Source organism: Penicillium coprophilum (genome assembly GCF_028826855.1).
Source record: "Penicillium coprophilum strain IBT 35676 chromosome Unknown utg000007l_segment0_segment0, whole genome shotgun sequence".
In the NCBI taxonomy this organism is placed as follows: domain Eukaryota; kingdom Fungi; phylum Ascomycota; class Eurotiomycetes; order Eurotiales; family Aspergillaceae; genus Penicillium; species Penicillium coprophilum.
In genome coordinates, this window is record NW_026622726.1 from 513,834 (window position 1) to 527,944 (window position 14,111).

At 48.4% G+C, this 14,111-nt stretch overlaps 7 protein-coding genes across 7 annotated transcripts; 4 read left to right on the plus strand and 3 right to left on the minus strand.

Annotated features, from left to right (window-relative positions):
• Positions 1-100: 100 nt before the first annotated feature.
• Positions 101-2,578, minus strand: N7500_010793 (putative general amino acid permease (Agp2); the record flags this gene model as incomplete). Its single annotated transcript, XM_056681931.1, has 5 exons — positions 101-481; positions 541-1,276; positions 1,332-1,554; positions 2,144-2,157; positions 2,238-2,578. 5 exons carry the CDS (start codon positions 2,576-2,578, stop codon positions 101-103), a joined length of 1,695 nt encoding a protein of 564 aa, XP_056527340.1.
• Positions 2,579-3,217: 639 nt separating this feature from the next.
• N7500_010794 (uncharacterized protein) lies at positions 3,218-3,460 on the minus strand (the record flags this gene model as incomplete). The annotated part of the gene is made up of 1 exon (XM_056681932.1): positions 3,218-3,460. One exon carries the CDS (start codon positions 3,458-3,460, stop codon positions 3,218-3,220), a length of 243 nt encoding a protein of 80 aa, XP_056527341.1.
• A 539-nt stretch (positions 3,461-3,999) lies between these two features.
• N7500_010795 (putative progesterone binding protein) lies at positions 4,000-4,536 on the plus strand (the record flags this gene model as incomplete). Its single annotated transcript, XM_056681933.1, has 3 exons — positions 4,000-4,105; positions 4,195-4,290; positions 4,358-4,536. The coding sequence occupies 3 exons, from the start codon at positions 4,000-4,002 to the stop codon at positions 4,534-4,536; spliced, it is 381 nt and encodes a 126-aa protein (XP_056527342.1).
• Positions 4,537-4,741: 205 nt separating this feature from the next.
• Positions 4,742-6,957, minus strand: N7500_010796 (mRNA-binding ribosome biosynthesis protein NOP4; the record flags this gene model as incomplete). Its single annotated transcript, XM_056681934.1, has 3 exons — positions 4,742-5,863; positions 5,910-6,441; positions 6,482-6,957. 3 exons carry the CDS (start codon positions 6,955-6,957, stop codon positions 4,742-4,744), a joined length of 2,130 nt encoding a protein of 709 aa, XP_056527343.1.
• Positions 6,958-7,144: 187 nt separating this feature from the next.
• On the plus strand, positions 7,145-8,122 carry N7500_010797 (DNA repair protein RAD10; the record flags this gene model as incomplete). Its single annotated transcript, XM_056681935.1, has 1 exon — positions 7,145-8,122. The coding sequence occupies one exon, from the start codon at positions 7,145-7,147 to the stop codon at positions 8,120-8,122; it is 978 nt and encodes a 325-aa protein (XP_056527344.1).
• A 1,011-nt stretch (positions 8,123-9,133) lies between these two features.
• Positions 9,134-10,905, plus strand: N7500_010798 (uncharacterized protein; the record flags this gene model as incomplete). The annotated part of the gene is made up of 2 exons (XM_056681936.1): positions 9,134-9,189; positions 9,261-10,905. The coding sequence occupies 2 exons, from the start codon at positions 9,134-9,136 to the stop codon at positions 10,903-10,905; spliced, it is 1,701 nt and encodes a 566-aa protein (XP_056527345.1).
• Positions 10,906-13,667: 2,762 nt separating this feature from the next.
• On the plus strand, positions 13,668-13,985 carry N7500_010799 (uncharacterized protein; the record flags this gene model as incomplete). Its single annotated transcript, XM_056681937.1, has 1 exon — positions 13,668-13,985. The coding sequence occupies one exon, from the start codon at positions 13,668-13,670 to the stop codon at positions 13,983-13,985; it is 318 nt and encodes a 105-aa protein (XP_056527346.1).
• Positions 13,986-14,111: the final 126 nt, after the last annotated feature.

A 14,111-nucleotide genomic window follows, 5' to 3' on the forward strand; every position in this document is an offset into this window, starting at 1 on the left:
ACCCATGAGAGTTTTATTCGAAGAGAATTTGGAACCACTTGTGTACGATATTCCTTTGGGCAACATTAGCACCGAGCCGTATCTAGAGGAACGCTTGTACTCACTTTGGCGGCTTTTCCACAAAGTCTCGGGTATATTCCTCGATCTCAGGGACACCAGTGGTCAGATCGACCTCCTCAGGCTTGAGAAACTTGGTTCTGTGGAAGAGTTTCCACCCAAAGTAAATGACAGGGAATACACCGATCATGGTATAGGAAAAGAGGAACGTCGGGATAGACCAGTTGCCGGGTAGGAAGACAGGGTAACCACCGACAAAAGCCATGGCCGTGGTGGAGGCACAAGCGAAGTAGGCAATGTACGGCTGGAACCAGCTGCGGTATGGCAGGGTTTCTCGGGGAATGCCTTGGGCGTCGAGAGCTTTCTTAAAGCGGATAAAGGTGAAAGTGACGACGGAGAAGTTGATGAGCTGGGAGGCGGTCACCTGGATTTGGAGTCAGTTGGTTTCATGACGGAGGAGAGCACGGGACCGGGGGCTTGTACCAAATTGACAAACCAGTTTAGCACGACTGATGCGCTGTTGGAGACCTGCAAGAAACTCAAAAGGCCGACGATGAGCACCACGCCAACACAGTAGATGGGAACACCGTTCTTGGTGCACTTAGTAAAGAACTTTGGCGCTTTTCCCTCAAGCGCTAGACCGTACAGACTGCGACTGGCACAGTACATGTAACTGTTCCCCGCACTGAATGAAGCAGTGAGAATGACGGCATTGACAATGTCTGGTAGGATGGGGATCTTCAAGCGATCCATCGAGATGACGTAGGGCGAGGCCGCAGCACCGGGCTTGTCATTGTCGAAGGCATCTGCCATGGTTTGATCGTTGTACGGAACAAGCACGCCGACGCAGAGAACACCCAGAACGAAGAATGCCGTGAGACGGTAGAAGACACCGTTGAAGGCCTTGGGAAGGACCTTGCGCGGGTTAACGGTCTCACCTGCGGCCATGGAGACATAGTCGGGACCAGCTATGGTGAAACTGGCAGTGATGACAGCTGCGAGGACACCGAGGAACTTGCCGGTATCGCCTGTCTTATAGTACTCCTTAAAGGCACCTGGTTCATTCCAGTAGCGGAAGCCAAACCGATCCCCAAGCGGATTCCCGCCCAACATGACAATAAATGTGTAGAAGATGAGGCCTATGCTCAACAATACCTTGCCTAATGAGAGCCAGAACTCTGCTTCGCCGTACCATTTCACAGCAAAGAGATTCAGTATTCTGTTTGCCATTTATTAGCCGATATCTCGTGGGAGGATCACAGAAAGCGACAAACCCATAGAGCACTATGACAATCACATTCATGGCTGCGACAGGAATCGCATCGGTCCAGTATTTAATGATCAAGCTGACGGCGACAATCTCGAAAGGCACTAGGGCCGCCTCGAAAATAAAGAAATTGTATCCAGCGGCAACACCTAAAGCTTCATCGACGTAACGACCGGCGAATCGGATGAATGGCGAAGAGATAGGCAGGTACGTGACCATTTCAGCCAAGCCTAGAAGAAGAAAATGTGAGTTTGGATGTCACACTACGCATCCAGATGGGAAAGCAAGACGGGAGGAACATTGCAGCGATTGGGCGATCGGTCGATATTAGGCGAGAGAGTGAACCGTTGGCGCGTTTGGGATAATATGGGATACAGGTTCAGGCACGAGGCTGTTGGGGAAGATGCAAAGGGCTTGGGAAGCATGGGGGGTGTTCGTACAGACGGTGATGATCAAAATCACACAACTCCTAGAGAATAATATAAGATTGCGAACCTTCAATGAGATATACGCAGGAAGCAAGGGCATCATGGACTGGGTTGGGTGCTTGGGTGTCCGACTGGCTTTTGGCAGATGCATGGGCAGACATAGGGCTAGTGGCGATTTGGTCGACATTCATACATCTGTTTGGCATGGAAGTGCCTTGGGCTAACAGTGTCCTACATCCTTTGGAAATCCGAGATTGTTGAAATAGACCTCCAATTCTGGTTGATGTTTTGATAGGTCGTATGGTTCCTTATTCTTTGTATGGTTGGAATGTTTTCGTTTTTGACCCATTGGTGGATTTCTTTTCCGTTTCTGGCATTTCCAACTGCTTACCGTCCATGTTGATGCTGTCGAAAGTAGCAAAGTCGGGACAACCCAGGTCCAGAACCCAATAGAGTCAAGTAAACAATACAAAGAGAATACTAACCAAAGACTGAATCCAATGAACAAACTGCCGGGACCACTGGCCCGTAGTCCAGATCCGATCTGAACGTACAGGGCCGTGCCAATTGTTCCTCCGATTCCGATCAATTGTACATGGCGGGGCTTGAGCTTGCGATGGGTATGGTCGTATGTAGATTCCATTGACCCGCTATCGAGTGAGGGCATGCGATTGGCGCTAGATGCGTCCTTCTCGGTGACTTCCATCTCTTTGTCCATCTTGGTAGGCTTCGATTCGGGATCGGAGGGTCGGGTGGGCTCCGCGCTCTGTATAGCGGCGGTCATTGGAGTATGAGAGCCATATCCCGAGTTGGGAGAATGAGCCATCTTGAAGCACTTTATATTTCCCGGCAAGAGCGAGTCAGTGGCATAAATAACTGCGCCAAAGGATCCGCAGACCGAGATCTTTTTTTTAAAAAAAAGATATGAAAAAAGAAAGAAGAAAAAAAAAAAAAACAGGGATGAGAGAGTTTTTTTACCTAGGTAAACATTTTCCTGTTTTGCCTTAGTGGGAATCAAAATCTCGGCCTGGAAGGCTATAGGTGTAGAGAGAAGTAAACAAGGACAAATCAGAGATGGGCGCCCCCAGTTGTCTGATATTCATTTTGATCCCCACATAACCCCTCTAGGAAGGGGGGATGAGATTGGTCAGTCTGGGCGCCTGTTAGGTTGCATGATATGATATAGTCTCTAGATCAAGAGGCTATTAAAATGTTCACACACATTTTGTCCCACAAAAAAAAAAATCAGGCAAAGCATTTTTTGCGTGTTTAGGGAGATTATAAAATTCCAAGTCCCCGCGGCTGTCCCACAAGTGTGGAGATGGTTTATACCGAGGTCCACGGAGAATGGAGGTTATCCCCTTATGTATGTTGTAGATTGTACAAATTTTCAAAATGGGAGAGCGTATCAACAAGTCCGAATATCCTACAGTTGAACAAAATCCCTGGGATCAACGCCACATTCCTATGTGCTTCCCTTGAAAGCACTAGTGCTAGTCTCTTTAGTGCCAATGTCGTTGCCCGTATGTTCGCTTGAGGGTCGCCGCTCTAACTCTTTTCCGATCCAACTTGGTGGAAAGAAGCCGTCGTTGTCTTCAAAGTAGAGGTAGTGGATTATATCAGAGTCCGTCGAGTTCCGTCGATTTGGATCTTCATGCGTGAGATGTTCGGTAGCAGAACTTGGATCTGGATGCGTGTCGGAGGACATGTCGAATAGGAGTATTCCACTGTATTGCAGAGTATCATAGAGGAATCTCTAACAGTCGAGGGAAACTCCAGGTTGTCGCGTCTTATGACGTCACGAGACAATTCCATGTCGTACATATCAGCTGATATGTATTTACTCGATGCTAACCTGATTGGGGTAGAAAGAGAGATACTCCCAAGGTCTATAATCTACGATTAGGTATCTGTCCGAGTATATGGAGATGTGTAGTCGGTCATAGTTTCTATCATTCAAGTCTAGAGACTATACATTCTCCATATGGGGGACCATGATGTACTTGTATGAGCATGTTAATAAAGAGCAAGGATATAAATCGTTCGTAATATGTAGACAAACGTCTAAACCTTCTAAATCTACTGCATACTGCCTACTCCGTATGTATGTTCACAAAATAAAGATGGAGCTATGTACCCCGCTAACCTCGGGATCAATCAGAGAGTGGACAGTAAGCAGCTCTCCCGACCTCGGAAAACCCCGCCAACTCCGATATCTTTTTTTCTCCCAAGTTCATCTCCTACACAATGGTCGAACAAGAGGAATCCAAGCGTTTCGCGCCCAAGGTGGCCGTCGAGCTCAATCCGCCTAAGGATGACCCTATTTCCGTCGAGGAATTGGCCAAATGTGACGGTACGAGACATTACCCTCAGATTTCTCCCCTTGTTTCCAATGCACCCTAAAAAAACAAAGACTCATTGCTAATGTCTTTTGCATGACAGGTTCCGATCCTAGCCGCCCGACTCTGGTCGCCATCAAGGGAGTTGTCTTTGATGTGACCCGGAATCCGGCTTATGGAGCCTCCGGTTCCTATCGTGGTGAGTACATCATCTATTTCATAGAGTATAGAATGGACAATTATGCTGACCGTCCTTTTTCTTCTAGTCTTCGCCGGCAAGGATGCTTCCCGTGCTCTTGCTTCATCCTCTCTCAAGCCCGAAGACTGTGTCCCGGAGTGGTATGACCTACCGGACAAGGAAAAGACCGTCTTGGATGAGTGGTACACCTTCTTCAGCAAGCGGTATAACATTGTCGGCAAGGTCGAAGGCGCCAAGAACACCTAAAAGCAGCCTTCACATGGATCGGATGTGCGACTTTATATATACCCAGTATGAGAAATGGAATCCAGTATCAAGTATCAAATCCATGCTTTTCATTTTCGAAATGGTGGTATCGCGTAGGTACAAAGAACAGTTCTTTCCTCTGACTGTTGGGGTAAACAATCCATGGGTCTATACAATAAAAAACTAACATGTAACATTCACGCCTTTAATTCCCCTTGCGAGACTTGCGCTTCATGCGCTTTTGTCCGATAATGCGGTTGCGCTTAGCGGCCTTGTCCTCATCTTCGTTCACCTTCTCATCTTTGGCGCCATTTCCATTTCCAGTCTTGGTACGCTTCGCGTCTCTTGCATCTTTACCATTGCGACCATCTCGTCCACCTCGTGCATCTCTTCCATCCTTTCCTCTACCATCGCGGGTATCGGAGCGCTTCCTCTTCTGACCCTTGTCTCCCTTTGGCTCAGCATAATCCTCACGCTTGGGCTCGCGGGATTTAGCCTGCAGCTCATTGCGGCGCTTGACAACCTGGGCGTTCTCAATGGCAAATTCAACAACGAGGCTCTTCTTCTTGTCCCGGTCCTCGGGGGTCTGGGTAGAAGGAGGAACTGCCATGGAGTGGCAGTTCAGCCAGCGCAAACTCATCAGCGCATGACGGTGAGTGAAGAACTCGATGAATCCATAGCCACGACTGCGACCACCACCACTCTTCTCGGAAACCTTGGTACCCTCGCGAGTCTCGAAGACGACCTTGGCCTGGCGCACAATACCCATCTTCTTCTGCTTGCGCAGCTGTTCTAGCTCCTTCATGGTATCGCGGGACCGCTGCTGCTCCTCTTTTGAGAGCGGCTGGCGCTTACCCGCCTTGACATCCTTGGCGAATTCGACAACGGACTCTCGTGCAAGCTGCTTCAATACCTTGGAGTCGATGTGACGGGGGAGGTTACGAATGGCGAGACGGGTGAGACTGAGGTGGAGGGCTGGGTTCTTTTTGATGAAGGTCTCTCGCTGCTTGTAGCTGTCTTCACGCATCTTGATTTCGGAGGGCGAGAGCTTCTTGTACAAGGGAGAGTTGGAGGGGATCGTACCCTCGTTGAGGAGGTACAGATGACGCTTGTCCGTGTCGCGGACCAAACGGCGTGATGCTCCCTCCTCTTCCAGCTTGCTGGCCTGACCCTTGCTCACGGCCCGTGCGACTTGTAGGACGCGGCCATCCAGGGTGTAGCGGCCGCTGGGGTCGGAGTTTTCATCGTTGAGGACTGAGTGTTTCATGGCGGTGTTCGACTTGGGCTTGTCCTTATTCGGGGCCATAGATTCCGTTCCTCGGGGGGGCTTCGCGAACGCATGTGTTAGCGTCCTCGAGCTTCCAGAAGCAGACGAATCCAGTCCCTCGAGGGCGCTCAGTCTCGTAGTCCAGGACCACACGTGCATATCGTAACGGCCCAAAGTGAGTTTTGAAGTGGTCGTAGAGGGTCTGGTCTGTGGCGGTGAAGGGGAGGTTTCGAATGAAGACTGTAGTGGCATTTCGATCATCCTCCTCTTCTTCTTCCTCGTCGTCAAGTTCATCCAGCTCATCCAAGTCCTTGTCCTCATCGTCGTCTTCGTCTTCGTCGGAAGAAGTTTCGTCGTCTGAAGGCTCTTCCAGAACACCCTCGGCATCTTCCATCTCAACATCCTCAGACTCCTTCTCTTCCTTCTGCTCCTCCACCTGCTCGTCTTCTTTCTTGGTGGTTTCCCAAACGTCTTTTTCGACAGCCCAATCGACAGCGAGTTGACGTCCATCAATCTCCTTTCCGTTAATCATCTGGAGCGCCCTCTCGGCGTTCTTTCTGCCACGCATGGTGATGAAACCGAAACCAGAAAGTTTGCCGTTCCTCTTTGGGAGAGTAACATACTTCACCTTTCCAAAGCTGCGGAAGAGGACATTTAGATCCTCAGGTTCCTTGATACTCCATGGCAGATTGCGAACGATCAGCTTGGGTGGCAGGCCTTGCCCCTCTCTCTTCTTCCTTCTGCTTCTTGATCTCGCGGGATGCAGCAGTGGGGACACTGCGTCCAATCTTTTCATCGATCTCGCGCTTACGAGACTCGGCATAGTCGACGCGAATAATTTTCCCGTCAAACTTGGACCCGTTGAATTCCTTCAGAGCGCTCTCCGCATCCTCGACATCGGCGAACGTAACAAAACCAAATCCCTTGGACACCTTCGTCTCTTTGTCATAGACGACAACAGCGTGCTTGATAATGTAGGACTGCGAGAAATGTTCTGCGAGGCTCTCTGTCGTGGCTGAGGTAGGTAGTGAACGGACGAAAAGAGTTCTCTTGTTCTGTGCTGCCGAGGCCTCGGTGGCGGGTGTACTGGCCTCGACTTTGATTTCTGGGCTCTCGTCCTCCGAGAGGCGTCGTTTCTTGTGTAATTCAGCCATGGTGGCTTGATTGCGGCTGAGGTTTTTTTTTTCTGCGGTCGAAGAAGAGCAAAAAAATGGGCGGCAGAAAAGTGAGGCAGATTGGCCCAGGCGGTGTGGGTCTCATCCAGATAAGCAATAACTAGCTTTATCGACTTATTATTAACTCTCTATTCATTGCTCTACTTTTAACAACACATTAGTGGAAATGGATTTCCCGCGCCCAGAGAGCGGTATGTCCCCTCGCCCTTCAGATCTTTCAGCTCCAGGTGCATCTTCTAGACCGAAAGTGCAACAACCGAAACCTCAAGCCCTCGCCAACCGCTCTGGTACTTCCGCGATTTTGGTGTCCACGCGCCAAAAGGGCAACCCGATTTTGACCCATATAAAGCTCCTACCCTGGGAGTACGCTGACATTCCTGCGGACTACGTGGTTGGCACCACAACGTGCGCAATGTTTCTCTCTTTGAAATACCATCGGCTACACCCAGAATACATCTACTCCCGGGTAACACAACTAGCAGGCAAATACAACCTACGCCTTGTATTGGTGATGGTTGACATTCAAAACCACGAGGATAGTCTCAAAGAGCTGTCCAAAACTTCTATCATCAACAATCTGACCTTGATATTGTGTTGGTCTGCACCAGAGGCTGCGCATTATCTCGAGCTCTTCAAGTCCTCGGAGAACGCACAGCCTACTGCCATTCGAGCCCAACAGTCCCAATCCTACAAAGAATCACTCGTGGAGTTTGTTACGGTACCTAGAAGTATCAATAAGTCTGATGCCGCAAGTTTGATCTCCACATTCGGCAGCTTGCAAAATGCCATCAATGCACAGCCGGAGCAGATCAGCGCTGTGCCGGGTTGGGGAGAGAAGAAGGTCCAGCAATGGTGTCATGCGGTTGGAGAAGATTTCAGAGTCGAGAGCACGAAGAGGGTCTCTGCTCCTGCCACACAACGCCAGGCTCAACTGCCAGCCGAGAATGTGGATGATAGCAATGATGAAATGGGCGAGGAAGATGAAGACGAGGCCATTCTTCGTGACGTTCTAGCTGAAAGCAGGAAAAGAACAGTTTCCCAAGCTGCGCAACCTACTGAACCACCGACTCGAGGTCATCGAACTGAAGAGATGAGTGAAGGTATTGCGGCCGCACTTGCCAGGCTTAGACACAATGCCGGTTGACAGCCGATCTGCTTTGTCTTCACTACACATCCACTTTGAGTATTCCTCACCCAAGATGGTCATCGCTGTCACTACCTAAATGTTGACTACGGCAACTGTTACAAACCAAGGTCGTTCTCACCAGGGATACGAGGGCGCAATTCTATCCTTGTGCACAGCTGTTGCAACTTGAACGAGCTGGGTGACCTCATGGCTGTCATATTTGGTATATGTCCTATATATGGATCTAGCAGAAGCCAAAAACTGCTCCCATATCCCCATCTAGGTTTATATCTCACATCTTGCGCAAGCTTCCGGGAATCAACGCTTCTGAGCGCGGCTGGCCATCATTCTCTTCTAGTGCCCGAGCTCGCCCTGTTGCCCAGTTTGTCTGGCATGTAGAACTGGAACCCCAAATTCATCATAAACACCCTATTATAGGCCAGGCTACGCCTTTGATCATGGGTTTCCTTACTGTTTGCGGCCTCGCTGCCCTTTCGCTACCTTGGACCGTTTACCTCTCATAGACTAGACTCTCCTTCCGTGTCATAGTCTTCTTCCTGCATACCTACATGAATATATTGATTAGTCTATCGCTGATCCAAATAAACTCCATCTGTCACTACGACTACTCCTACTACATTCCGAACAGCCTTCCTCATATGCCATGTTTCCCTTTGAAAACCACCCCCTCTGTCATCCCCAAAAATTCATCTATGTTTTCTGATACATCTTCTTGATTCTTGCTTGTGTTTTCAGTTGAAGCCCCGGTGAAATCTATCTGAATAACAGACTTGGCCACCTAGTTAGCTGCCGGCCCAATTGAGGCCGGGCGGGCGCACCTCACCTGGGCACCTGAAGACCTCTCCTGCAGTACAGAAAACTGACTAATCATATGCTTAGTCATCAGGTACCGTGCCCAGGTGGATACCGCGCGACGACTGCAGGTCGGTGGACTCCTGGCCACTCGATGATTATGCGTTCTCCGCGCTGAGATATCTGGGCTCAAGCCAAGTCTAGAATGATATCAACATGTCCCCTCGTTTGGGCCATACAAAGGGTCGCTTAAGGGTCCTCCCGAGGTCAAGGTTAGGATGCAGAACTTGCAAGTAGGTGCTTCTTTTCCATAGAGAAGAGTTTGATATTGAGTGAGTCGTAGAATTCGACGAGTCAAGTGCGGAGAAGAAAAGCCAAGCTGCGTTCGATGTACTAGCACAGGTCGCAAATGTGACTTTGAAGAGTCACAGTCTTCCACAATCTCGGCAGTCGCCAGCCCCTTATCATTGTCACCAAACACCAATACGGTGTGGCGAGAGCGCCGGGCGTTTGCCTACTATTTCGAATGTGCCGCCTCCTCCATTGGTGGAGAATTGGATGTTGAATTTTGGCGCACTATCGTCCCACAGGTTTGCCGCCATGAGCCTGCTGTGTGGGATGCGATCATCACCATTAGTGCGTTATTCGAGTGTCCAAAACAATGCCGGGACCTTCTGCCACAACGTCATGATAATACTCTCATTCTCACTCAAAATCATCAAGATGTCTTAGCCTGGTACTCTCGCTCGGTATCTGCTGTTCGCCAGCGCATTGAGCAGGGTAGCGTCGACGTCTTTGTCGGACTGATAAGCTGTGTGCTTTTCATCTGCATCGAGGCCATTCAGGGAAACGCAGATGGGGCATTGCAGCTTTACCGCCAAGGTGTGCAGCTGATTATTGCTTTGCGTCCCCAAATGGCATCTCAGGCTGCGGGTAAAGCTTCCTTGTTGGAGGATACAATTATTCCGATCTTCGTCCGTCTGGGCGCATTTGCTCTCTCTATCGGTGGGGCTCCAGTAACTGCTTTACTGCGAGACACTGAAAATGCCTTGATGCCACAGTTTGACTCGCTCAAGTCTGCTCGGGAGGCGATCGTGCTCTTAGCTACAGAGATCCCGCTCTTTGAAAGCACTTGCACTAAGCACTTGCTGGAGACCAATGCGTCCCATGTGCCCGAAGAATTCAATACCAGACTATCTAGTCTGGCGGCCCGACTGAGGAACTGGCATAGTGCCTTCGATAAGCTCATGACAGTTCTTCGCGCCAAAGGCATCTTATCACAGCAACAAATCGGTACCGGTGGCCTTTTGTTGAGCTATCATGAAATGCTCTACGTCATGCTGGAGACTTGCACATCCTTGTCATTGGTACAATTCGATGCTTATCTTCCAAACTTCCAAAATATCGTTGAACAATGTGCCAATGCTCATAAAGCCTCGGTTCGACCAGACGGCACCCAACCTCCATTCACATTTGAGCTCAATGTTGGTCTTCCGCTTTGGTTTACCAGCCTCCGATGCCGTGAACCGCGTACCCGACGCGCGGCATTTGCTCTACTCCACCAAGCGCCCTCGGTGCAAGGATTCTATCAGTGTTCAATTTGGGCGGCAGTGGGCCGAACGATCATGGAGCTGGAAGAATCACGTGCAATGGAAATGAACGCAGCTCATTATACATTCAATCTTGGTGCGCTGGAGCCAACTGGCAGACCAAGTCCTGGCTCCGAACTTGCCCCAATCTCATATCTCGCTCATGCAGATACAAGACCTAGAATACCAGCAGCACTGTTTATCCCAGAGGAGGTGCGAATTGGACCCATTACTGCTTTTCGGCCAATGGATGGCTTTCCTCCTGGAACCACAGAAGCAGACGTCGCGAAGTGGAATCGGGGTCTTGATCAACCCTTTCTGCGCTTTTCACGGAACGAGCGCGGTCTGACTGGCGGTTCTTGTCAGATGGTGTACGAATACGTTCCCCTTGACTTTTGATGATATTATCCATTTCTTCTGTATGAACTGGATGTATTATAGATCGATTTGATTGATGCATAGAGTTCGGGCTTTCGGCGTAGCTGGACTGTAGTATTTCCTAGTTTACAATGATATCTCCGTGTGATACAACTACTGTTCCTAGGTATTTCCATTATATATGACTCAAGTCTACCCAGGGACAGAGCAGGCCAGGATAACTCTAAATACCCCATGATTCGGAAAATAGCAAAGAAGTCGCGGTTGTAAAAACTCCAATTGTTAGTTCTTGTCATTTTCCCCCAAAATTTAGGGTTTGTTTCTTCCTACAAACGCCTTTGGCCTAGAAGAGTCCACAATAAAAGAGAATCATCAAGTGTCAGCATTCATGGTGACTATATGTGCTAGAGCTCAACGGATTCCTTCAAGGTGCGACCTTTGCTGAGATATGTATGTGGCTTTGATTGTGTGCACGCTGGATCAATTATTAAAGTAACCTGCAGGTTTGGAAAAGATTCTGGCGTTTGGGTTCGGCCGTTCCTATATCCATCATCGAATGATGTTACAAGTATAAATCTCCCTGCAAAAATCTGTATGCTTCTGGGATTTGCATTCTTTCTCCTGTCCACACATTTTTACCGAGACTGCCTTCGCTTATCCACGACGAATGTGTGTCCACTGTCATATCCAACAGAAAAAAGAGAGCCATGGTCTCCAAGCTCGGTGGGTGGAATGTGGAAAGCATCTCGGGAAGGTTGAACTATCAACTTCACGCGCAAGTCATCTCCAATGTTCCGGCGAAAAGGATTGTTTCAAACATGACTATGAACGATAGTAATGTGATATCATTCATGGGTATTCGAGACCTTCATACGAACATGAAGATATTAGGCTCAACATGATCTGAACCTGCCATGTACAAGAATGGACGAATTTTCATTGTGCAGCAATATATATTCGGACTTTGAGAACCGCTATGCTCTGGATCAAATGGCTTGGTGAAGGGCAATATGTTGCGGTTGGTGAGAAAAGAGAGAGGAAGGGGCACTACAAAGGTACGAAATAGATGGCATGATCCAACGTGAACAGGCTCGTGCTAACTGCGAATAAGCCCAATGGATTGCGTGTAACCGACGATACGCCCAGCTGCATTTTGAATCTTCTTAAGTGTCATTCTACCTAGAAACAAAGCAAGTCTTGAATGTATATCTTCGATTTCCGACACCCAGAGGACTTGATTGACCTTGATACAAACTTATAAAATTATCCTCGGAAAGTCAGTGAAAAACACCATGGCCAACGTATTGAATCGTCGGGGCAGGTAGGTCGTGAAAGTACTCTACAACCATGGAATTCCTACATCTCTACAAGATATGTTACTTGCAACGTGTGAGAAATCAACCTAAAGCCAATCAGCATTACAAGCAAGCATGCTACCCATAAGCCAACAGATTGCTCTAGGGCTTGATTTATGCTGTTGATGACCACCTATCAGCTATAGATCAATCTGATTTTCGAGTCAGTAATGAGGAACTGTGGGCTCAGGAGATATAATTGTATTTTTGAATCACGATCACACTCGCTGCCCCACCATTAGCGGCCAAACCGTCGTACGAGATGCTAGGATTGCGGCCATAACACCTATGACCTGGCTCTAATGAACGTGCCAAAAAGGTTGACATGACTTACCCACTGTTCGTCAAACTTGGGACTCCGCATATGGAAGCCCAACTTCTATCGATACAAGAAACCGTGCTGCCACTCTGATGTGCACTGAGGCCATGTTTGACAAACATTGTGAATGGGTTAAATGCCGCAGCGGCAATAAGCTAGCTGGAGAAGGAGAATGCCCAACAACTATGTATATATGATGGCAGATGAAAGACCTAGCAGTGAGTGGTATGACTGCGTTAGGACAAGCCATACCCCTCTAGGCTCAGCCTTAACTCGATGTTGCACATGGCTTGTTCTTGGTCTCATTGCTCGACGCCGCACTTTCATAGTTGGATGTGTCAATTCTTAATTAATCAATTAACTGAAACCCCAAATTTGAGGATAATAATAAGCCGCTAATGAAAGCTGTTCCAGCATGTGTACGTTAGCCCCAGTCGTGAGTGTCGTCCCATTAGTCAATCTTCCGCTCATCCATAGCCAGTTCCTTACGCACCGCTACAAAAAGCAGTGAAAAATTGGAAAGCGCCAAGATAGCGCTGCTGTCGCCGTTTGTGCGGACTATCAAGCCATGTCGGTTGAACTCTGGGTCACTTTTCAGTATAGCCAACACCGATCTCTCGCAACTGTTTTCATAACTTGCTGCCTTTGAGACGTTTCTCAAAGATCCTTAGCCTCCTAGGAGAGACGTCTACGTGTGCTTCCCTACGAAAATATGAGAGCAACAAAAGAGACGTCAATCAAATACTGTCGGCTCTTTGCTTACTCGCAAAATACGAAGAACAGTTTGTTGATGTTGTGAAAAGGAGAATTATAAACAAGGTCCTTGTCGCAAGGTAATGTGAGAGATAATCCCACGGCCAGAGGATACCAGAGTCGAGTAAACCACAGTCCCATCTATATATTCGCTCCTGTTATCTATTCTTTTCTCTTTCTCAACTCTCTCTTTCCTATATTATCCTAAATTGCCTTACCAAACACTGTTTTATCTCTATCAGCGCCATATTCATTTCACTACAAAACTAGCTCGATCTTGAAATGGACAAAGTACGCCTTCCACGTCTCAATCTTCCTAGAATATATCTGAAATGACATTCAGATCAATTTGACTGATGACTGACATTCAAAAGCAAGATCGACGTGACGAGCTGGTGGCACGTCTAAACGCACTAGCCTCTCGCAAAGAAGCCTTGCGAGCTGCCCTTGAGGCAAATCTGACAGCGATGAAAACTATCAGCCACAAACTCAGCCTCCTATGGACTCCCACCCACGACAACGGGCTCTCGACTGCGAGTCAAGTCCCAGAATTGGTTCTCATTCAAGAAGAGTTGAGGGCACAAGAAGTACAATTGACCGCGGATTATCACCACGCTCGCTCACAATGCATGGAGGTCGAACTGCTGCTCAATCAGCTTGATAGACACAATTGAGGATAGTCACACTTGAGGTCTTTAAGAACAAGCGCGAGATCGAATTAAGAACGTGCAATTACATATTGAGACTCTATACAATTAGTAGATTGTTTGAATATAGCGTTGACAAATTGCCAGTTGAAC